General features: G+C 41.4%; 1 protein-coding gene across 1 annotated transcript in view; it reads right to left on the bottom strand.

Moving 5' to 3' along the window:
• Positions 1–46: 46 nt before the first annotated feature.
• tpra (translocated promoter region a, nuclear basket protein) overlaps positions 47–22,511 on the bottom strand; it is a 34,383-nt gene continuing 11,918 nt past the window's right edge. The window contains exons 19-55 of the mRNA XM_037083063.1: positions 19,908–20,042; positions 19,402–19,542; positions 19,101–19,305; positions 18,772–18,974; positions 18,514–18,654; positions 18,090–18,206; positions 17,791–17,994; positions 17,369–17,553; positions 17,115–17,262; positions 16,456–16,593; positions 15,632–15,763; positions 14,553–14,683; positions 14,081–14,291; positions 13,834–13,983; positions 13,091–13,204; positions 11,964–12,068; positions 11,545–11,757; positions 11,002–11,040; positions 10,480–10,674; positions 9,309–9,420; positions 9,017–9,210; positions 8,115–8,185; positions 7,617–7,816; positions 7,327–7,518; positions 6,882–6,991; positions 6,661–6,735; positions 6,044–6,283; positions 5,747–5,954; positions 5,467–5,660; positions 5,146–5,217; positions 4,659–4,750; positions 2,873–2,985; positions 2,669–2,767; positions 2,443–2,584; positions 2,078–2,175; positions 665–775; positions 47–444 (exon numbers count right to left, since the gene is read on the bottom strand). Of these exons, the coding sequence (XP_036938958.1) occupies positions 389–444; positions 665–775; positions 2,078–2,175; positions 2,443–2,584; positions 2,669–2,767; positions 2,873–2,985; positions 4,659–4,750; positions 5,146–5,217; positions 5,467–5,660; positions 5,747–5,954; positions 6,044–6,283; positions 6,661–6,735; positions 6,882–6,991; positions 7,327–7,518; positions 7,617–7,816; positions 8,115–8,185; positions 9,017–9,210; positions 9,309–9,420; positions 10,480–10,674; positions 11,002–11,040; positions 11,545–11,757; positions 11,964–12,068; positions 13,091–13,204; positions 13,834–13,983; positions 14,081–14,291; positions 14,553–14,683; positions 15,632–15,763; positions 16,456–16,593; positions 17,115–17,262; positions 17,369–17,553; positions 17,791–17,994; positions 18,090–18,206; positions 18,514–18,654; positions 18,772–18,974; positions 19,101–19,305; positions 19,402–19,542; positions 19,908–20,042 (5,286 nt within the window). The 3' untranslated portion in view covers positions 47–388. The remainder of the gene's footprint in view (positions 445–664; positions 776–2,077; positions 2,176–2,442; positions 2,585–2,668; positions 2,768–2,872; positions 2,986–4,658; positions 4,751–5,145; positions 5,218–5,466; positions 5,661–5,746; positions 5,955–6,043; positions 6,284–6,660; positions 6,736–6,881; positions 6,992–7,326; positions 7,519–7,616; positions 7,817–8,114; positions 8,186–9,016; positions 9,211–9,308; positions 9,421–10,479; positions 10,675–11,001; positions 11,041–11,544; positions 11,758–11,963; positions 12,069–13,090; positions 13,205–13,833; positions 13,984–14,080; positions 14,292–14,552; positions 14,684–15,631; positions 15,764–16,455; positions 16,594–17,114; positions 17,263–17,368; positions 17,554–17,790; positions 17,995–18,089; positions 18,207–18,513; positions 18,655–18,771; positions 18,975–19,100; positions 19,306–19,401; positions 19,543–19,907; positions 20,043–22,511) is intronic.

Below are 22,511 nucleotides of genomic sequence, written 5' to 3'. Positions count from 1 at the left end.
GAAAATGCTACATCATAGTAGTCAGTGATGATATAAACACATGATATCTCTGCAATTATCATTTGACTTTATTATTAAAACGTGTAATAATAACAGCCCAAAGAAAGAGCAAAACAGTGACACTAACAAAATGACAAACCGGGAACTGCTCTCATGAATACACATGAAACGGCAATTACAAGTCAACTTAAAACAAGCTGGATTTTACAAAGAGGGTGAGCTTACATATCCCAGAAAAAGGATCACGCACAGACATAGCAGTCACATCTTGCCCGTAATAGTGTGACTACTGATTTGGACCAAACAGAATATCTGATATACTGAATGACTTTGATTTTAATTTTTCTTGTGGGGTGAAATGTCTGGTGAGTTGCTGCTGGTGACATCATCAGGCGAAGCCCCCTCTGCCCATGGCTCCTCCCCTTCCTCCTCGAGAGAAGGTTCCTGAAAACAGATGAACAGTTGATTTTGATCTCCGGTTCATGATATTATCACCATTATTTCTGTGCCCATGTGTATTCTGCTCACTACTTAAATAAACAGCTTCATCATTATCCTTTTACTGACTGGACTTTATTCTGTGTGTACAACATCAGAGCCCTGCACTGTGCTGTGCTTCATATTCCTGACTGAGGCACTGACAGCCCAGTCCTCCAGGACTCACCTCTGCGGCTGAGCAGTGTCCTGGCCTCCCCTCTCCCTCCTCTGGTCCCTCTGCCTGACAGGCTGCCGATCAGAGTGCTCACTGTGCGCCGCTGAGGAACACTGCTGGTGTCTGTGAAAGAAGTCAGAGATGAGCAGGGATATTAAAACTTGAGTGACAGAACACGAGCTCATCACATCAGCTGAGAGCCAGGACTTCTATATGTACAGTATCTCATAAAAGTGAGGTCACCCCTCACAGTTTTATAAATATTTTATCTTTTCATGGGATAACACTGAAGAAATGACATGTTAATACAAAGCAGTCAGTGTACAGCTTATATAACAGTATAAATTTACTGTCCCCTCAAAATAACTCAACACACAGCCATTAATGTCTGAACTGCTGACAACAAAAGTGAGTACACTCCTAAGTGAAAATGTCCAAATTGGGTCCAAAGTGTCAATATTTTGTGTGGCCACCATTATTTTCCAGCACTGCCTTAACCCTCTTAAGCATGGAGTTCACCAGAGCTTCACAGGTTGCAACTGGAATCCACTTCCACACGACATCACAGAGCTGGTGGATGTTAGAGACCTTGCGCTCCTCCACCTTCTGTTTGACACAGATGCTCAGTAGGGTTTAGGTCTGGAGTCGTGCTCGGCCAGTCCATCACCTTTACCCTCAGCCTCTTTAGCAAGGCAGTGGTCATCTTGGAGGTGTATGTTCAGGTCAACGCCCTGAGCTCTTTTCCAAGTTGCTCGAGCCTTTTCTGACTAGTTTCTCTGGTATGAGCATTATCCTGCTATTGGGGCCACTGTCATCAGGTGGGGCTGTAGCCCTGAAGGGAATGTATAGTGTTTCCCACAGAATCAGACTTTGATTGTGGCTGTCCAGCTGGGGTGCCATAGAGCATGCGCACTCGACACTTCCGATGATTGCGACCCCCCCGTCCGACAATAGCGATAGCGGGTGAGGGTGACAAGCGAGCGATGGTATCATAGCAGAAACTTAAGTAGGTAGGATAAATCTTTTGTAGGATGAAAAGAGGGAGGCAGAAGAGGATTGGAAATGAAAAGATTTTAAATTGAATTCAAGAATTTGGAGAGAGGAAGGCTCTGAAGGATTATCTGACCACCTGTTAATATCCTATATGGATGTATTAACTTACACTCAATAGCTTCAACTGTATCGGTATCATGACTATGTTTTTTAGTTGTATAACAACAGTTTGTGACCTGCTAAAAACTCAAGGTTCTCCTAGATGCTTCTAAAGTATCTCAGATTTTTGGTTATTGGATCTAACTTTGTTTTGGCATGAAAGCTAACATGTTAACAGCCCTGTGACTACAGTCACTGAAGGTCTGATTACATGCAAGCAAACACTGGTTGGGATTCAAAATGAAAACACATTCAGTCAGCAGAATAAATTACCAGGGTCTTGGCTGGTAGATGGCAGTGATGCATCATCACTCTGCTGTCCTGATGACTCCATGTCTGCTTGGCTCTCCAAAGAGGATTCAATACCAGGGCTGGAAAACACAAACGCAGTTAGATGAAGCTCCATCCATACAAAGTTACAGCCGTGAGTGACTGGCCCACAATCTTCTCTTTTTTTTTTTTTTAAACCACAAACCATCAAACAAACTCACTTGAACATTACCAAAACAGATGTGTTGGTCATTTACTTTCCCTTGCTCAAACCTCTTTGTCACATCCAATATGAAAACCACACATCTGTTTCCTGTACAACCTGTAATCAAAGACACCTCAGTCCTGACTGTTCATAGGTTTCTCACCCCTCTCCCCCCTGCTCCATGAAGACTTCATCTCCATCATCTGCAGCCGAGGACATCCCTGTGGAGGCGGTTACCATGGGAACTGACTGGGATGCCAAGTTGTCACCACTGTCTGAAGGCAAGGACTCTGTGAAGACCGTCACTGACCGAGACAAAGGGAACATGATGAAGCAATCATAGTTACAACTGACACATGCTGAAGTGTGTATGTGAGTGTGTGTCTTACCTGGCGCAGCCACTTGTAAAGGTGTGGTGGGGACACTCCGTCCTCCTCCGTCTTCGTCATGAGCAGCCAGAAACAGAGGAGACTCATACATCCCCAGGCCTACACACAACAGCAGTTGGATGTTAAAAATGAATGAGCATGTTAATGTTTGAGCTCAGTTCAGGTGAGTGTGTGTGTGTGTGTGCGCGCGCGCAAGTGCAGTACCTCCTTGAGAGGCCAGCTGTCCCAGGTCAGAGTGTGAGGCTGATGTCTGAGGCAGCAGGTCCTCTGGAGGTCCAAACCTGAACCTGGTGGACAGACCTGCTACCTGCGGAGAGCTGAGGAAACAGACAGGAAACTCATGTTACCTCCCGTCTCCGTCCTCTGAGGTTCTGCTTTTTTTTCCAAGACCATTCTGAACACTGTCAGTCTTTTTTGTTTAGAATTGTTTTTATAGTTCAAGTATTTTTTTAAAAGAAGATTAAACATCTGCATTCCATGGTTGTTAGCCCGATGACCATCTCTGGCTCATTATTTATCTATGTTTTATTTCTCCCACAGTGGAAATTGGATGATGACCATATTTTACAATAAAAAGTCCTTGCAGTATGGAACACAAATTACATACATCTATGTCCACCAGTGGAATGTAAGTACATTTTGCAAAGTAGTGTACTTAAAAATGTACTGCATAAATTCAAAGTAATTTACTCTGGTTTTACCATTTTCCTGTACTTCTTACTCCCACATTTGTCTGACAGATTATAGTTAGTTTTAAATATTTGTGATAAACTGAGTGATAACCTTTTTCTAAATTCTTCTACTTCTGACAATGAATTAACAAAATAATAATAAATCTATCTCAGGTTGTACAAGGCTTATGAAAGTTGACTTTTTAGAGATACATGTTTCTTGAAGGACAGCGATGTTACAAACATGTCAGGATCTTCGAGAATAGCTATGATGAGTTGCTGCAGATGAAACCAGCCAATACTATATGCAGCAGCAGTAAAATACAACATACACATCAATGCAGCAATAATATTAATCCAGAAACATCAGATAGAACAGGAAAACACTGACAGGGAACATTTTAAAACACAAGTACTTTTACTTATTTACTCATAATTTAAGTACATTCTGCTAACAATCCTAACATACTTTTAACTGTGGTGGAGTATTTTCAGTGTGGATTCAGTACTTTTACTTGAGTAAAGGTTATACTTGTTCCATCACTGTCTATGTCTAACTGTCCTGTATTGTGACATGCAGCCATAAATTGTCACCATGTTTTTGGTCATTACACATCAAGTATATGACTTTTGTTATGTGACTGAACTTAATAAGCCTGATATCATTTTTTTGTAAAAACCTACATAATTTCTTCTGACATTAGCATAGGTGTTCTTTATTTCAGGTGAAGCAGCGAGCCTCCAGGTATCTCTAAGGTATTCTACCTTACGGGAAACCTCGCATGAAAACACTTTGCCCCCTTTATCTAACAGCTGGATTGCTAAGAGGCAACAAAGGTTCATGGTCCATGTATATGTGGGTCAAAATCTGTTAAAAAATAGATGGGCCTTGAAAATATCTAATACAATTGTGTGTTAAAAAAGATATTTGTGAGACCGCTAATCCAGAAGTTAGCCGACCCGGTCGGCGGAAGTCTCGAGTGCGCATGCTCTATGGCACCCCAGCTGGACAGCCACCGCCAGTCAAAGTCTGATTCTGTGGGAAACACTGTACATTCCCTGCATGGCTACAGCCCCACCTGATGACAATAGCAGGATAATGCACATACCAGAGAAACTAGTCAGAAATGGTTCGAGCAACTTGGAAAAGAGCTCAGGGCGTTGACCTGACCCTAAAACTCAAGAGATCACAATACCGTCGAACATGACGGACCAAGTCCGATCCATGCCTGTTCCACATGGCAACCGACTGAAGTCTAATCAGCCATGATGGTTGGTGGGTGTGCGTATGTGTGTGAGTGCGTGTGTGCACATCTTACTGTATAGCCTCAGCAAAGCCATCACTGCGGTGTGGAACTACCAGAGTGGGAGTGCTGGGAACCATTCTGTCATCATCATCAAAGAAATGTTGCTGCAACAAACAAACAGTCCATCTCACTACAGATGCAGGTCTACTTCTTCCACACAGTACCGCCTTATATAGAACAATAATACAGAATAGAATACATGTTTATTGTCATTGTTTCAAAAACAACAAAACATGGATAGCAGCTCTTAGCTTGGAAAATATAAAATGTAAATATCACATATAAACAAGTATAAAAAATAGTTAAGAATAGTAAAAATATATACAGCAAGATCAATTGACACAAGATTCTGTACACAAGTGGGGATGTAAATGAGGTGTGTGTGGGGTGGTAGTGGGCGGTTTATTGCATTGGTGTGTACAGCATATATACATAGGATATGTTTTACATGTATAGTGAATGCTCAACAAACTCCTACACACACACTCCATTTCCTTACCATACTGCCTATTCCAGGGGTTAGTTGAGGTCCCCGTCCTACTGATGGTCTGCGCAGCTGAGAGGGCTGTCTCTGAAGAACAAACACACACGTCATCACTGTCACAATTTCTCCAAGAAATCATTTTCCAGGACATCAACACACTGATCTACACATCAGAGGAACTGCCTTTCAGACAGTGTGGCCAGCCTGATAACTGGGTAAAAATGTGCAGACAAAATCCTGCTTCTCTCATGTCTGAAAGCTGAAGCCCACTGTAGCACAAACCAGTGTCATCTTTTTATTTCATCTGATCACGCTATGGGAGTTTAATATGTGTACCTGTGAGTGAGGGGGTCCCAGCTCTGGAGCTGGAGGTTGGATGTACAGCCGGGGAGGGAGCGGGTGTGGGGGCCTGCGTGGGTGGGGCAGACGGGGTGTAAGGGAGGAGAGGGAGGAGGGGGAGGGGGTTGGAGCGAGGTGTACAGGGTCTCTTGGGGGGTCTGACTCTGATGTGGCGCTGCTGCTGCCTTCACCTGAAATAGATGAGTGAGTCACGTTAGGTGATTTTATTATGAGGACCAATGAACCAATCAGAGAGTACAGTGGATGGGGTGCTCACTGCTGTGCGATGGCTCAGAGGGACGCTGAGAGTCTGACGAAGCTTCACCCATATTCTCCTCAGTGTTGGAGGCTTCTGATGGATCCTCCTCTTCGGCCTCCTCTTCTGCCTCCCTGCTGTCCTCATTACTCTCCTCCTGTCCCCTCATCCTACAGTCCCCAGCTTCGTCCTCATCTTCATCATCATCCTCCTCCTCTTCCTCCTTATACTGAGGCACATGGAGAAAACTGAGCAATTTAATCCAGACAGAAGATGAAAGCTGAGATAATTTTGACATGTTCATAAACAGAACAGCACCTCATTATCTTCCTCCTCTTCTTCTTCTTCTTCTTCTTCCTCTTCACCTTCGTCCTCTCGCTTCTCCTCCCCATCTTTGCTCTCACGGCTGTCGCTGTCTGTCTCAATCACGATGACGTCCCGAATGAGAGCAGAGCCCTGCGAGGAAATCTGATCAGAGGGGACAGACTGGGACACGCTTTCCTCCTCGATGTCCTCGTCATCTTCAGCTAAAACGGGAAAACTCTCCTCTGGAAGTTCCTGCACCACAAAAACAGACCAATCACTGAGGATTTTAAACCACCAAAAAAACATTATTAATGCCCAGATTCAAACAAACACAGTGGAGAAGATTAACAGCGATCAAATACAACTACACTGTATTAGACACTGTAGTTTGTATTTAGACCTTCAAGACAATATATAAGTTTATGTGAGGATACGGATTGCATACATTTCTATGAACTGATGTTTGATAGTATGCAACCGATAAATAATTTGTTTGAACTAAAATGTAACTTGTCGTTACCAAATCTAATGAAAGGCCGAATTAAGTGGAAGGCTCCATACTGGTTAAACCCAAAATACATACATCATTTTCTTGATCCTCTATAAAGTTGCTATCACTGGTAACTGACCTGACTGTCATCTGGTGAATCCTCTTGTTCTCCCTCATCCCTCAGCTCTCCTTCAATCTCCTCATCACCTTCCATCTGAAACACGACAAGTTACACAGCTGTAACAAGTTAACAGTAAAGACAAAGACACACACACAGACACCCACAAAGTAGGTTCAGCAGCTTTTTTGAAGAACATACTTGTGCATTTGTTTGTGTTTTGTCTCTGGTTTTGTGTTTACCTCCAGTGCTATTGTTGGTTTGAGTCGTAGCTTTTTGGTGGTTGGAGGTGTGTGTGAACTCTCTGATCTGTTTTCTTCCTCCTCTTCCTCCTCTCTGCTTCGCTTTGAGCCTGCATTTATCCCATGCACAGACAAACAAAGACACAGAATAACACCAGAGTTTCCATCAACACATTTGTTTCATGTGTCTCCAGCTTGTATCTGTCAGGCATCAACATTTGATTGGAGTTATAGGGACATAAAAAAGATTGCACTTGTCTGGGCTGGTCACCTTCACCATCATAGCCATCAGTGTTCACACAGACAGGGTATTCAGTGTTTTAAGGGTATGCCACAGCCCAATTTATTTTTCAGCCATTTTATTTTGTCTTTTGTTTCCTTCCTGTTGATGTGGTTAAAGTTCCAATATTGTTTGGTTGTTGGTTTAGGACAAGATCCTGCTCACCTGGTCCAGTCAGGGAAGAGGATGTAGATGGACGCTCTGCCTCCACACTGGGGCCTGCATCCTGACTGGCTGCCTGCTGCTGGGTGGGCTGAACGAAAGCTGTGGCCTGGCTGCTGGTTGGAGGTATTGATGTGGGTGTGCTCACCAGAGTGGAGCTTGTAGAGTGTACAGAGGCTCCTGCACTCATCAGCACTGAAGATGGAAACATTCTATTACATTCTGACACACAAGTCTGATTTAACTGCTTTTATGTTTGATTTTTTAAATGTTTTTTAATCTCTTGCTCTCACCCTCTTGGCTGTCAGTCTGTGTGGTCGGCATGACAGTGGCAGTAGGTGTCGGGATGGGGACGGTTGCTGGGGTAACCATAGGTCGGATGCTGGCACGTGGTGTTGCCTTGCTACCGGTAGATGGGCTTGGCTTGTTGCTAGGAGATGGAGTACTTGGGGTTGGCCGGATGTTGGCTGTAGGTGGATCAGACAGGCTGGAGCTGATGGAAAAATAGTAAAGATTTCAGTTTTATATTGCAAAATGTCTTAATGTCCAATTAGTTTTTGTGTTTCTTCTCTACTACTGTGAAAAATAGTTGATTTTTTTTTAAATAACTCATACTATCCAGTCTAATCTGGCCCTGAATACTTCAAAACATTTACAAAGCTTGAGCTCTCTGATTACAGTCATTAACTGAAAAACGAACATTTCTATGAAAAGAAAAATTAAAAAGCCATTAATAACCATTCATAATATTTTCTGGTGTTTGTGCATGTGTGCATGTATTCATTCTTTACCTTCCTCTGTCTTGGCCAGGACTCTTAAGAGATACTTGTCTCTGGTCTGCAGATCTGGCCTGATCACCCGCCTAAGTACAGACAGGATTGTGATATTACAATTAATTCACAGATATCTGATTTAGAGATTAAGTCATTCTATTTTGGAAAAAAGAAGATACATATCTTAAGAAAAGGCTTTAGAGAAAAAAGGTGATCGTGTTTAGATAATAAAATGAAAATCATTCAATCAATCAATCAGTCAATGAAAATTTTTTTCAATGATTTGAGAGAAAAGTCATAACATTTCAATTTAGTGTCGGTCAGGTTGATCCACTGGGTTGGTTTGATAAGATACAACTATACCTCCAGAGCAAGGAGTAAAAAAACATGATGCACGCAATTTAAACAACCACTTATGTCATTTTCATAAAACCCATTCAGCATGAATTATTTCCCAGTGGTATGACTGTGCTCCTCTCAACTGTTTTGGAGGTAATCAAGCCTGTGCTGTGTTCAAGCTGCTTCAAAACTTACATGATTAGTAAGTCATTAACCATAAAACTGTTTTATTTTTCATTCTTTGATAAGACAGGTGATCACTTCCTTCTTGATGTATGACTTATACATTTCTAACTTTTGAATCTTTAAATGTTTTGTCTGAATCCACAAAATCCTGTTGTGTCCTATCCCATTTGTGACCCCCATTTGTTGTCACATCATTCAAACAACATTTACACATTATATTATGAGAGAAGATTAAGAACGTTTTTTTCCCCCTCATTGTTCTGGCACACATAAAATTACAGCATGAAACAAAATAAAAATGTAGCCCTATTTTGCAAAGATACAGTCAATGATCATTGGGCTCAAAGTGTGGACCCTCATGTCGACCATGTTAGCTGCAGGCATGATGCATGTACCTTAGCTCCACTCTGGTCTTGTGGTTCCTCTCTGGTTTCAGTCTGTGCTTGTGTCTCTCTCAGTTCTCTCAACTCTCTGTCCAGACGAAGAAATCGTCCTTCATACTGAGACTTGAGGGCGTTCATTCTCACCTCCAGTTCCTCCTTACTCTGTTTCAGTTCTTCTACCTCCTGACTGAGCTGCTCCTTGGCACCTGCAGGTAAAGGTGCAGTTACTCTTTCACTGATAGAGCAGCCTTTTTGTTGTAGCTGTACTTCGTCAACTTGTTTAGCTTGTGACTGTGGAACTTACTGTTTAGTTGGCTGATTTTGGTTTTGGCTCCCATGAAGACCTTCTTAGTCTTTTCCTCTTTGTCAGCCATCTGCTGTCTAAGCTGCTCCTCTCTGTTCTTGCCCTCAGACAGCTGTACAAAAACAACACAGGTCATGTATAACAGCTAAATTTTAGAGTGGTGAATGACATTACGAAGACATTACACTGCAAAAAAAATGTCACACAGCTGTTTGTATTGATTTCTCCAAGGCTTAAGACACTGTTGACCAGGTCACATTGGTTGATAGGCTCCCAACATTGGCACACTGTAAAGTGACTTATAAATTACTAGTCAGCTACAGGTCAGTAAGTAGAGCTTTTTGGGTCCTCTGCCTGTCTCCCTGTAATAAAGGTATGCCCCAGGGTACTATACTAGAACCATGACTATTCTCCATAAATATAAATAACTGTGACAACATCTCAAACACAGTCAAGATACAGGCATGTGTATTGCTGGCTAGGAAAAATTTGCCCCAAACTCCAGTTTGACTGTCTGAGAAAGGAAAGCCCTGATAATAAAAATGGCAGCTTTTCTACTTTTTATTATGTTTTTCCTTTATTGGGTTACATAGATGTTCTCTATACAAATGCAACTCCTCAGTGTATTAGATACAGCACATCACTGTTTACACCCAATTTCATTACTGGCCTTGGCTTTCTTGTACATCACTGTACATGGTTGTGCAGGGGTTCCCTTTAAAAAGATTTTAGATCTTAACTGTCTAAATAAAGGAAAATTAAATGAATTCAGACCTCATACATGTTCACCAACCGTGACAGTGTCAGCTGGTAATGTTTTCAACTTGCAAGTCTCTGTGTGTGTCTTCATGGTACATTGTGGTCTTCCAGACACCTATTCTACCAGGAGCTAACAGAGTACCATTACAGATGATTTTGCCCTTTTTTTCTTTTTGTTTGTCCATCTGTGGACATGTCAGTCCAACAGCATCAAGACCTAAAGTTAACATACTAAACCACAGAAAGCTCTGCTTCTATCCAAAGATACAGTTTTTCTAAGCAGGTAAAAGCCAAGTTTTTCTTAAAGGATGCAGGTAATTAGCAAGGATGTATGGTTGTCAATAGACAAATACAAATGAATGAAAGTTGGATGAAAAATGATTTTATGATGCCAGGATTTGAAGTACAGTACCTCTTGTCTGAGTTTTGCCACCTCTTCTTGTAGCACCTGGTTAGCATCACCAGCAATGTTAGCATCACTGGCTTGGATGGACGGGGGATTCTGGTTCTGGTTGGCCTGTGTGGCTTCGTGAGCTTCATTATTCTGTTTAGCTTCAATCAGCTGCTCCTGTAGATGCTTAATGTCTGCTTCACGCTCACTAATTGTCTGATGATCAAGAAAAGAAAAGAAAGCATGAATCAGGTGATATGAATATATAGAGGAAGGATGGAAGAACAAAAGGTTGGGGGCATATAGAGTCAGGAGGGATGGAAAAATTGATAAAAAGAATGAGGAATAAGAAAGCAGTACGGACTGTGTTCAAAATGATTCATGACAATTAAAAAAAATGTATGTGAATGTATTACAGAATTAGATGCAAACATGTGATGTTAAAACTTGTATCTAGGTATTAATTTTGTAAACACCTATCAGCATACATCATAGCACAGCACTGTTTCTAGTTTTAAAGAAGATTTGTGTACATTCTTATACCTTCTGCATGCCGTCCAGGTTGCCTTGAAGCTCGGCCACCTGTTTGGAGGTAAGCAGAGATACAGCATTTCTCATCTTATGTCTTGAACTACAACAAGGCTATCTTAAGATGTGAGCCGTTTCAATGGTATGTTTGAGAAGTTTTAATAATACAGATTCCTTGCAGAGTTTCAAGTGCTCACTTTTACACTGTCAGTCTGTATGCTGGTTTTGTAAGACAAAGCACTTTGCTCAAACATCATTTGAAAATGTTAGGTGTGTTTCATTTTTTTATTTTGATTTAAAAACATATAGCAAGCACACTTGGCTCAGCATTCAATTTTAAGGGAGGGTCATTCTTTACAGATGCAATTTACTAATCCATGTGAGTAACCTGTATCCTGTCAAAACATTTAAAAACCTACATACAATGCCTCCACTGTTTGAAGCAATTTAAGATGTTATCCAAATGTATGTATATACTGTATGTAAGTAAGTATATGCTTAAATATAGCTGAGTATAAAAAAACAAAAATCACAGTCAAGAGAAAGAAGGTCCCTCACCTTACTCTCTGCTTGGCTGAGAGCAGTCTTGAGGTTGCTAACTTCCTGGCTGTAGCTTTGCTGCGTGCTTTGCTGTGTCTGCTGTAGTTCTTTCTGACTAGCAAGGTTCTGCTGAAGGGCTTCTTTAGCCTGCTGAAGGTCCCTCTGGATCTGCTGAATCTGGTTCTGACGGGCCTGAGCTTGAGATTGGACTGATTTTAACTGGTTCTGTGCCTTTGGATTAGAAAAGGTGGTGGTTAGGTGTTGGATTAATTTGTTTTGACATATATGCAAACTGACCATCAATATAACAAAATAAACTACAAATATAATATACAATATATATGCAACCTGCAAACAGATCTGTATCATTTTAAAATATGTAATCTCAAAATGACTGAGGTAGTGATAATTGTTGTCCAGTGTTGCTGTGTTCTTACCTGCTGGGTCTGGGTCTTTGCTTGCTGAAGGTCTTTCTGACTCTGGGTCAGCTGGTTCTGATTCTGCTGCAGCTGAGTCTGGGCCTGGGACAACTGGGACTGAACCTACAAAAGCAAAGAGGTCACAACTGTGCCGGATTCCTGCCTGTCTAATTAATTTTCCTCACTAAATGATTTTCAGTCAGTGCTGCTGCCGGTTTGACTGTGTGGGCCCCTCAGTAGTTGCTGGTTGCTGGGGGCAGAGTAGGGGTAGTGCTGTCCCAGGAGTGGGAACATGGTGAGCAGGTCATTTAAGCATTATTACTGTTCGCGGACCTCGGCGCAAGTGCCTCGGCCCTGACCGCATGTCTTGCTCAAATGACATTAAAGCACACCCTCAAGGGTAATATTGCAATTATACAACTAATACCAACAAAAATAAAATGTATAAGCAAAATATATCCATGTTGATGAACAATTTGCTCCAAATTTTAAAGGTTTTTGAGAGTGTGTGTCGCGTTTCCATGGAAACAAATGGGGTCTGACTAATAACTGAAACAAAATCAATCACGTCAGTAGACTCATATATGTAATGGAACGTAGTTTACCACTGCAGCAAATAATCCAACCCTTAGTAGACCTAGCAACACAAAGGATTTTCTAGTCCCAGATGGGTGAACTCTGAGCTGACGTTAATGTTTTATCGCGTCTCGGCCGGGGTGTGCAATGTGGCCCATTTCCCCAAATCTGGGACTGTGGTTGTAGTGTGGCGAGAGCTCCCTTCCTCGTCACTTTCCTCATAATCAATCCAACTCACACGGTGTCTCGTGGAGGAGGTATGATCCCCTGTGTTCAACACATGTTCAGCCAGAAACATGCATCAACCACATACATTTGTTTCTCTGCTGTGCGACTGGCTGTTGCTGTAGTGTTTTCTAGGTAGAGGAAATGGTCTCAAATACAAAAAATAATATTATCGAAATATAAATGATGATAAATAGATTTATCATCGTTATCGTGGAAAATTTTATTGTGAAAATGATCGAGATCGTTTTATCACCCAGACCTACTCTGAAGAATTAACAGTAATTAATATATGCTCAGACAACATTGTATTCATTGTATCTGTACTGAATGTGCTACAGTACCTGTGTCAGTTGGTTCTGGTTCTGTGTCAGCTGGTTTTTGACCTCCAGAAACTTTTCCTTGGTCTGCTGGTTTTCTTTCTTGGCCTCCTCCAGCCCCTGCTGAGACTTCTGGGCCTGGTTTGGAGAAAAAAGAAAAAAAAGTCCTGACACTTTCCAACATTCTGGCTTAAACTTTAAGGGATTAGAGCCATGTATCTGCATTTACAGTATAATTGATATTTTGTAGTTTCTAAACTACAAAATCTGTTCTAATGAATGTTCCTGTGCATTGGTCTTGTCTTAAGACACCTCAGACAATGCAACTATGATTATGTGAGTTAATTCGATGTTACACTGTGAGAAGAGACTAATACAGTCTTGGTGTTTTGCATTTTCAAGGTTGTCAGATTGTGTGATGAATGTGTGTTAAAGGGTATTACGAGGTAAAGTATATGCTGGTTGGTCCGTTTTATGGGTTGTAGTAGAAGTCATATAACAATTTGTTCCTAAACCTTTGACATGTGGCTGCAGGCTGCTTTTGGCCGCCAAAGCCCCAACTGCCTGTTGATGGGTACTTCTTAAAGCAATCAAGGACCTCTGTTTCTGATCGATGACCAAAGATTCTCCAACAACTGTCAACTTTTGTCTCATATAGCCCAAAACATCATTACATGATGGGGCCTTTACTGTATGTTGACAAGGTAATAACAGGTACTCAATGTAGGATATTGGGGTAATAGAGGCTTAAATATCTTCCTGCTTACCTCCTCCTGCTTTTTCTGCACCTCCTCCTTCAGTGTGTTCAGCTCCTCTCTAGCCTTCGTGAGCTCCTCCTGGGCTTTTGTCAGCTCCTGCTGCACCTCCTGGCTTGGAGACGCCTCACTTCCTGCTTTAGCAGCCGTTTCCTCAACCATCTGGGGCACACAGTAACACGACTCAGTGTTTCAGTTTTCATTCATACTAAAGTGGTCATCTCCTGCAGACTTTAATCTGAACTGACTCCAGTCCCACCTTGTCATGCTGGGCTTTGAGCTCCTCATACTGGGTCTTGTAGCGTCGTCCAATCTTCTTCACCTGTGTGATGGTCTTGTTCTTCTCCAGAATGTCACTGTTTTTGGTTTCTAGGTCTTTCTTCAGAGCATCCCTCTCTGACGTCAGACGGGCCACAGAATCTCTGAGGCCTTGCAGCTGAGACTGAGCGGAGTTACTGCTGGCACTGGACCTAATACACATATAACCATAATCTCAGTTAGGTTATTTCTAGGGATGATCAATCTGCCACAGATCATAATTTCTGCTGCGCAGTGAAGGATTAATGTTCTGGTCATTTGATTGACAGACTACAAAAGGTCTGGCACAAAGAAAATATGTATAAAGCTATCATTAACAGTCAGTCTGCAGATTCATTCCTCAGAACTGATGTTGCATTTGGTATACCAAGTGCTTGCGTGTGTGTTTGTGTGTGGTCGCAGTGGGGTTCTACCTTGCCAGTTCAGTCTTCAGCTTGGCCGTCTCTTCAGCCAACTGTGCAATGCGCCTTTGCTGAGCTTCTCTCTCATTGGTGATTTTCTGTCTCTCTTCAATGTCGCCGTCTTTCTGTTGGCTAATCAGTTGCTATAGAGAGATAATCAGTCAAGAGTAAGTGAAACCAACAGTAACTGTAAATTGCACGAGGTAAAATAATGATGCAGTTAATGAAAATATATTGACAGTATGTAAGAACTGTGTTTAAACAGCAGACAAATGTGTGTCCAATATAAAAATTTTGTATCATGATTTTTGACCCACGGTTCGATACAAACCTTGATTTGTTTTTTAAATTAAATAATATCCTCAACTAATTTTGTGGTTTAGGTCTACGTATTTTTATGATGTTAAATCCAAAAAATAATCATAATAATAGTCACTTAAAAGGTTTGGTAGCACTGATCGCTCATAGGGCTGGATCTGGACTGGAGGTTGTGTCGCGATTCTGCCTTCTGCCTTCATGAGAATTTCGGCTTCGATACGTGTATCGTTACAACCTTGGTCAAATGCCTTGTATGTGTTCACATGTCAATAAGGCTGATTCTAATAGAACATGAAGAAGCTTCAAATTGCAAAACATAGATGCTTCACACAGATCTTTGACCAGGCATAGCAGATCTCTTCAATCAGCACAGTTTCAAGGTGGATGCCAACATTAGTGTCACCAATTCAGTATCTGACCACAATGTGCAATTTGGTCAATAGTGTGTATATGAATTCTTGAGTTACGTTAACATTTTTTTTTTTTTAGGTCACAGTGATCTTTGACCATCCTTAAGTCCAAGTGGACATTTGTGCCATATTTGAAGACATGCCCTCAAGGTGTTCCTGAGATATCGCGTTCAAGAGAATGGGAAGAAATGCAGAAACCCAAAAACACAATGATCACAGGTGTTGTTGGTTCTGAGGAATGAATATTTAAAACAATATAATGTAGATGGATCAGAAATGATTTACAAAAATAATAAATGCATGTATACGCACTCCTGCCCTCCTTCTTGTCCATGTTGCACAACACACACGTACAGAAGTTACCTGTGTTTTAGCCTTCCAGCGTTTTAGGTCTTCTTCCAGTATCCTCTTATCAGCCTGCAGGGAGCCATTTTTCTCAGACAGCACAGACAAAGAGTGATGTAGTGGGCTGATGTCTGATTGGAGCTTCGTAACCTGACAGAAACAGAGAAAGATAAAAGCTGTGTAGATGAGGGTTGAGAATCAAATATGAACTGACAACATGTTATTATTATGATATTGTTAGATATTATGTTAGTTGAGAGCAAGGTGGGTCTGTGATACATGACATAACACAAACAATTAAAGAAATCCAACTGCTGTCTACCAAACAGTCACCAGTCCAGTCAGCATCCTCATAAGGAGGCAGGGGTGCTGAATCTATTCCAAGTGGTTTTAAAAACCCCCAAAACAAAATGGTACTGATATTTTGTGTTACATTAACTGACCACAAGATAAGTATATAAAAAACAACTCTCAGAAGAAATTCCTTTTGTTAAAACAAGGTTCCATTATTGATTTTAAGTCTTAATATAAAATAAGTCAGTGTACATCAGTATTTTGAGATTCAAACAAGCCCCTACACAATTTTCCTATTAGTGCCAGGCAGTGGTCATGCTTAACAAAACTTAGAACAAGCTTGAAGGCTGTGCTGAAAACATAAAGCAGTCTGTTAATATAGATAAAGGGTTTGCTTGTTAATACGTTTTTTTAAATTATTCAAGCTACAAACCACCAAAAGATAACTGATATTGATGACATTTATGCTTCCTAATGACATTTCAGCCAGAGGGATTTAGGGACAGTAACAGGCAATTACAGGACAAACAATATAATGCAACAATTACTTTAGCCTGAGCTTGCTGCAGCTCTTGCTCCAGTTTATCACGGTCCATTTTCAGCAACCTGTTGCTTTCTTGGACAGCACCGATAGTCTCAATCTTCTTAAGCTGTTCCTCCTGCTGGGACAGAGTCTTCGATGTAGCCTGAACGACAGAAGGAGGGCAAACAGACAGATAGTTGTAATCAACACTTGTCTCTCTAGCCACTTTTATTCTTTATAGTCTCAAGTTGACATTACAGTTTTTTTGATAAAGCTGCACATTACTGAAGGCCCTGCCCTCACACGCAGCCTGAAACGCATACAGATTCTCTCTAGTCCCACAGCAAATCGATCAAACATTAAATGTCATCTCACAAAACTGAAATCTTAAATATTCAACCAAAAGAATTAGGTATTCAGTCATTTTGTTGCTTTTATAAATACGCTATCATATACAAATTTAACTTGAAATGGAACAGGGACAGTACTTGTGGAAAGCTAAGTTTTTGTACAAGTTTCACTTTGAGAGATTCATTTAATTTGGACATAAAAATGATTCTGATGCTGCTGCTCTCATCATTTACAGCTAAAAAAGATCCCTGTATTTTCTTATGTACTCATTATTATTATCATTATCATCATGATCATTGTCATCATCATCACTATCATGGTTAGTTTTCATACCTGCATCTTCTCCCTCTCAGTGTTAAGAGCTTCCTGGAGCTCCTTCAGTTCTCTGTCCTGGTGTTCCACCCGCTGTTTATGGCGAAGAGCTTCTTCCTCAGACGCTTCACATCGAGCCACAGCAATCTCTTTCTCACGCCGCACAAACCTACACACACATTTCAAACTCAATCCCAAGGACTTCAAACTAAGACAATTTTCTGTAGCCCTAATTACAGTGATACAATACCACTGCAATGAAGTCCCATCTTTACCTTAGTATTTCTAGTATCTGTTCAGTGGTCTTCCCTTCCTCACTGAATGACAAGTCAAGTTGCAGCTGCTGATGCTGCTGTTGCACCTGACGACTCTTGGAGGCCATCTCATCCATCTGTTGGTGCAGAAGTGTATTCTGCTTCCCCAGCTCCTCACAGCGACGACTCTTATTGGACAGATCATCCTGAGGGATAGTTAAACTGTCACGACTATTCAGAAACACAACAATCATCTAAAGCAATGTTTCTGCCGCTGGTCCTTTAAAACCCTTTAAAAGTCTTTAAAAGACAAATTAGTTACACTTCACGTGAATTTCATTCAGTTGAAGACCTTTTCTGGATAATTCATGAAAATCAATACAAAGCGTTTGAAAAGGACATACGGTTGCCTTGTTTCTTCCCTCTCAAGTCAGAGGTCCTACCTTCAGCTGTCTCTCCAGTGCATTAAAGGCTGCAGTCTTCTCCTGCAGGAGGGAGGAGGTCTTGTTTATTTGCTCCTCTAACTCCCTCTTCTTTGATGCTTCTATCTGGAACCTTTTCTTCAGCTCCTGAAGGGCCTCCACATCAGCAGCATGAAGCATTAGCTCGCGCTCATACTTAGCCTGCGCCTCTCCAGCTAGCTTTGTCTGAGAAGATGACAACAATAAGTGGTTGAGCCCCCATCAATTAAAACTGCTTTCACATTCATGTCAAGTCTGATGTTCTGAGTGTGTTAAGGAACCTGGAGTAGGCTGTCCTGTATGGCCTTCTGCTCAAGAGTAACAGCAGCAGTAGCCCTCTCCAGCGCTTCCTGCTGCTCTGCCTGGCTGAGCTTCAGATTACGCTGCAGCTCTAACACCTGTATAAGAGAGCAGCAAAAAGAACTTTAGACAAGGTCTACACATTCAGGCGGACAGCCGTGTGTGAAAATGCACCCATGTTCAAGTGCAAATGATATTGTCAGTCAAGGGTGTCTAAGATGAACATGTCATGTAAAATTATCTTATCAGGTGATGTATTTGAAAAGTAGGTTATTTAGTTTAGCAACTTATTAAACACAGTGACAATTTCCCACAATTTAACCATGGGACCCAAATAAAAGAAAGAATGTGACAACAACATTTCCTCTCATGGGCACTTGTATAAAACGTCTGCAACAGGCTTACTTGTTTTTCCACTGCATCTACAGCTTTTCGCTTCTGTTCTTGCTCATGCTGCTTCATTTTCTCCACCTCCAAAATTCTCTTCTCCAGCTGCTTCTGCACCTCCTCAGACTCCTTCAGCCGGATCTCCAGAGGGGAGCGAGACTAAAGAAAGGAGGAGGGTTACATGTGTGACAGGTGTGTATGAGAAGCACAGAGAGTAGTATGTATGTGAAAAAACAAGAAGATAAGCTGATGAAGAACAATAACCCAGTGCTGTACCTCCTTTTCTTTCTTCAGACTGTCTTCCAGAGTCAGTACCACAGCTCTGTACTGCTCCACATTAGCATTAGCATTCTTTAGCTGCTCTGCAAGTTCATTTTTTTGTTCCTCTACAGTGCGCAGAAGACCTTTCACTTCCATAAGTTCCTGCTCCGATTGGCTGGGGTGCTGGGAGGCTGCTGGCACTGGAGAGCGTACTGATGCTAGACAGATACAAGGAAATCAGTTACAATTTTTTCAATTGCTCGGCACCATTCAGAAACTCCCATTAGTTGTCCACATACTACAGATATAGACTTGGCCGCCCACTACTTAGTACTGCTTCTTACCTCGGAGTGGCGCTCTAAGTCCTGCAGTTCTGATAGCTGGGGTGGGTGTGTTGCTGGAGGTGGTGACGGCCTCCGAAGATGAAGTAGCAGCCAGCTGGGCTCTAAGTGCTGCCACCTGCTGCTCGGCGCTACGCAACAACTCCCTTGTCTTCTGCTGCAAGGTGTTCTGGGTCTCTAGCTGTTTCTTAGCCTCTAATAACTGAGCCTGGTGAAGAATCAGAGGTGACAGATGGACAAGACAATATCACAGGCTGTGTCCAACAACAATTATGTTTTTTAATATGCATTAAACTGTACATACATCCATGGTGCGCCCAAGACTGTGTCTCTGTGCTACTTCCTGTTCGAGCCTGGTTTTCATTGAAGCCAGTTCTGCCTCCAGATGCTCAATCTTGTTGTTCAGTCGCTGGCGAGTATCTGTCTCTGTACGTTCCATAGTCAACTACATCAACATGAGAGTAGGAGAAATGATGAGGAAAAATAATAAAAGGAAGGTTTATCTGATTGCCACTAAACAGTAGATGATCAAATCCTAAATTATAGTGGCCACAGTATGATAACACACAAAGTCCATTTAACTAAATAGTGGTCAATTTAAGTCTTCTTTTTTTTTTAAGACTGACTAATATAATTCATGTAGGTTTCAGAGTGAATGAAAAATAGAAACTTTGTGATTTAATTTTCAACTGTAACTTCATTATATTACAGCAGAAATCTTGGCTATTCTATTCAACAAGTAAAATAAACCCACAATGAGATGTTTCAGTTGTTCATCAGAGAAAAAAACATTGCTGTTTACTTTGGTACCTGTATAGTCTTGAGGTTGGTGAGCAGCAGGTTCTGGTTCCTTTGCTCAGCCAGCATGGCTTCCTTATCTCGATTGAGTCGACTCTCTGCTTGTCGTAACATGTCTCTTTCTTTAGTCAAGTTCTCTACACGTACCTACAGACACACAGGAAAATTAAGGAATTAGCCAATGATTTAAAAATATACAGAAAGGAAAGTGGGACAAAATTGAAAACTTTTGTTTGGTGTTTTTGGTAGTTCAGACATTTATATAGTGACAATCATTTCGCCCAATGATTCAGAGTTTTGAATTGCAAAAACAGAACTCTGCAAGCTGGTTTTCCACAGAGAAGGTGAGATATGTTTGGGTTCTCACTATAAGAGGTTTCATCAACAGACTATTACAGGCAAAGGCTCCATTATTGCAAATTTCAACACTGCACTAAATTTGTGAGCTCCTTTCCAGTTTTCAAATAATCTTTTCTCTAAACAGTTGTAAAAAGGCTCAAGTGAGCACTGAAACAGTGCTGCTTGGGTTGGCTGTCATGGGATCATCTGCTAGAACTGCATGATGTTTGAAACCTGATGTTTAACAAGTAACTATTACTTTAATTATTCTGTAATCTGATGAATATTTTCACGGTGTGTGTGAAATCCAATCCAACTTTGTTAAACACTTTAAAACAACCAAAGTTTACCAAAGTGCTGTACAGAAGAATAAATAAGAGATTATATATAAAAGACATAACAGCTCACATGAGGTGCAAAATTGTAATAGGTGATAAGGATACGACCGCTCTGGGGGGTGCAGGGGGGGACCCCCTGAACACATCAGTTAGATGGAATGATAGCTCTTGTCCTTTTACTGTGACTTTGCCTTCTAGCTTGAGCCAAGACCAGTTCCAACTGCACTTGATCCCTGCATCCAGTTGTTTGACAACAACAGCATCTTTCTCTCTTAACACACTCATTCTGGAAAACTATGTTAATGTCAGGATTAACTTCTAGTGTAGCCCAACGTTAAAGCTGGCAACCTTATCAGTCTCGAAAAGCTAGCTAGCACAAAAAGCTTAAGTCGATAATTTGCGCTGGGTTGATATTTCCTGCCACTATCCTAGGGCCAGGCCCTTGATCAAGCATTTGTGTTTTTTTTAAAAACTCAAAATAATGACTGTATTTCCAGCTACAAAATGCGCATCTCTCTCCACCCTCCATTGTTGTTTGTGTCACTGCGTGGTTTTACAACTGAGTGTCCTCATGATGAAAACGTGACTTGTCGCGTACGTGACACTAACCCTAACCTGCAAGAAGAAAGCAAAAATATATATTTCTACTGAGGAAAATGACAAAAAATATTGCAGTTCACTGATAATCCCTGTGTACCCCCCCAAATCAGATCTCATCGGACCTACACGATTCACATGGGTCACCTATTTTGGTTTCCAAATGGCAAATTATGTGGAATGGTCAGTGATTTTCATGCCCGCCCATACTCCCCGGAGTATGGGCGGGCATGGTATGCCACCACAGTCATATTTGTCAGAGCGTATGAGTACATTGTACCCTCATGAAGGGCAGAAAGTACGTCAGCACCAGGGACACTGCCAAGAGCTCCAGGCAATTCATGTGGGTTAAATGAAGGCGAGGCCCCCACACAGTCCTGCCCTTGTGGGTAGCTCCGGAAAACCTGCATTGACGCATCTGTTGTGACCACAGGGCCCTATGAAATCCATTTTATTTTCGGTTTTTCCGTTTTTTCCGTTTTAATTTTTGGGAATTCCATTTTTTCCATTTAAATTTTTGGGAATCCCGATTTTTTAACTTTTTACTCTTATTATACTACCAAAAACAGTGCGTTTTGAATGTAAATGACTAAAATGTACACAAATTAAATAGAAATTACCTTAAATTAATTGAGGTGACAAACACATTTCCTCAATACTGTACCGTACAGTAAAGTGCATCAAAACATTTTGACATCATAATGTCTTCATACAGTAGTATATTTTGTGTTTTTATGGGTTTCATTGAATAAAAACATGGTCAGCTCTCTGGCAGATCCAGAAAAAGTTTGGAAACCAAAATTGTTCTGAAAATTTAAGTTGTAAATATTGAAAAAAAAAAATAGTAAAGATGATGAACAAAATGAGAAATTATACTTGTGACCTTATGTCAATAACATACTAACCAGCTAGCAGTGAAAACACCAACCACCCCCTCCCGTCCTCTGAGCTCCCAGCCCAGAGGACAGGGGGAGGAAGAGGACTGTAGCTAGCGGGGTTAGCTAGCCAACAGCAGCTACTGTCAGCAGCAGTTAACAGTCACTCTGGTATCATATGCCGATAATATGAATCAGACAGGTGGCTAACTCTAACGCGTTACACCTTTAATTAGGATTTCTCAGGTCTGCTTCTTTGCAAAACAACAGTTCATCCGACACGTACAAGTTGTTCGGGAACTGCTCAGCTCTGTACTGAGGGGTAAATATAAAGTTTCTCAGTTTTTTCGCCGACAAAGACGGAGCCGTGGGCAGCCGCTTTGCCATGCTTACATTGTTTTGATGGCGGAGGGGCTCAGCCTGCGGGGAGGGGGGCGGTGGCAACTTGTTGTGCCACCTAGATTTGC

The sequence above is a fragment of the Acanthopagrus latus genome, chromosome 21, assembly GCF_904848185.1.
Source record: "Acanthopagrus latus isolate v.2019 chromosome 21, fAcaLat1.1, whole genome shotgun sequence".
NCBI lineage: Eukaryota > Metazoa > Chordata > Actinopteri > Spariformes > Sparidae > Acanthopagrus > Acanthopagrus latus.
Note: the sequence above shows the minus strand (reverse complement) of the source record. Positions and strands in the feature narration are given on the sequence as shown.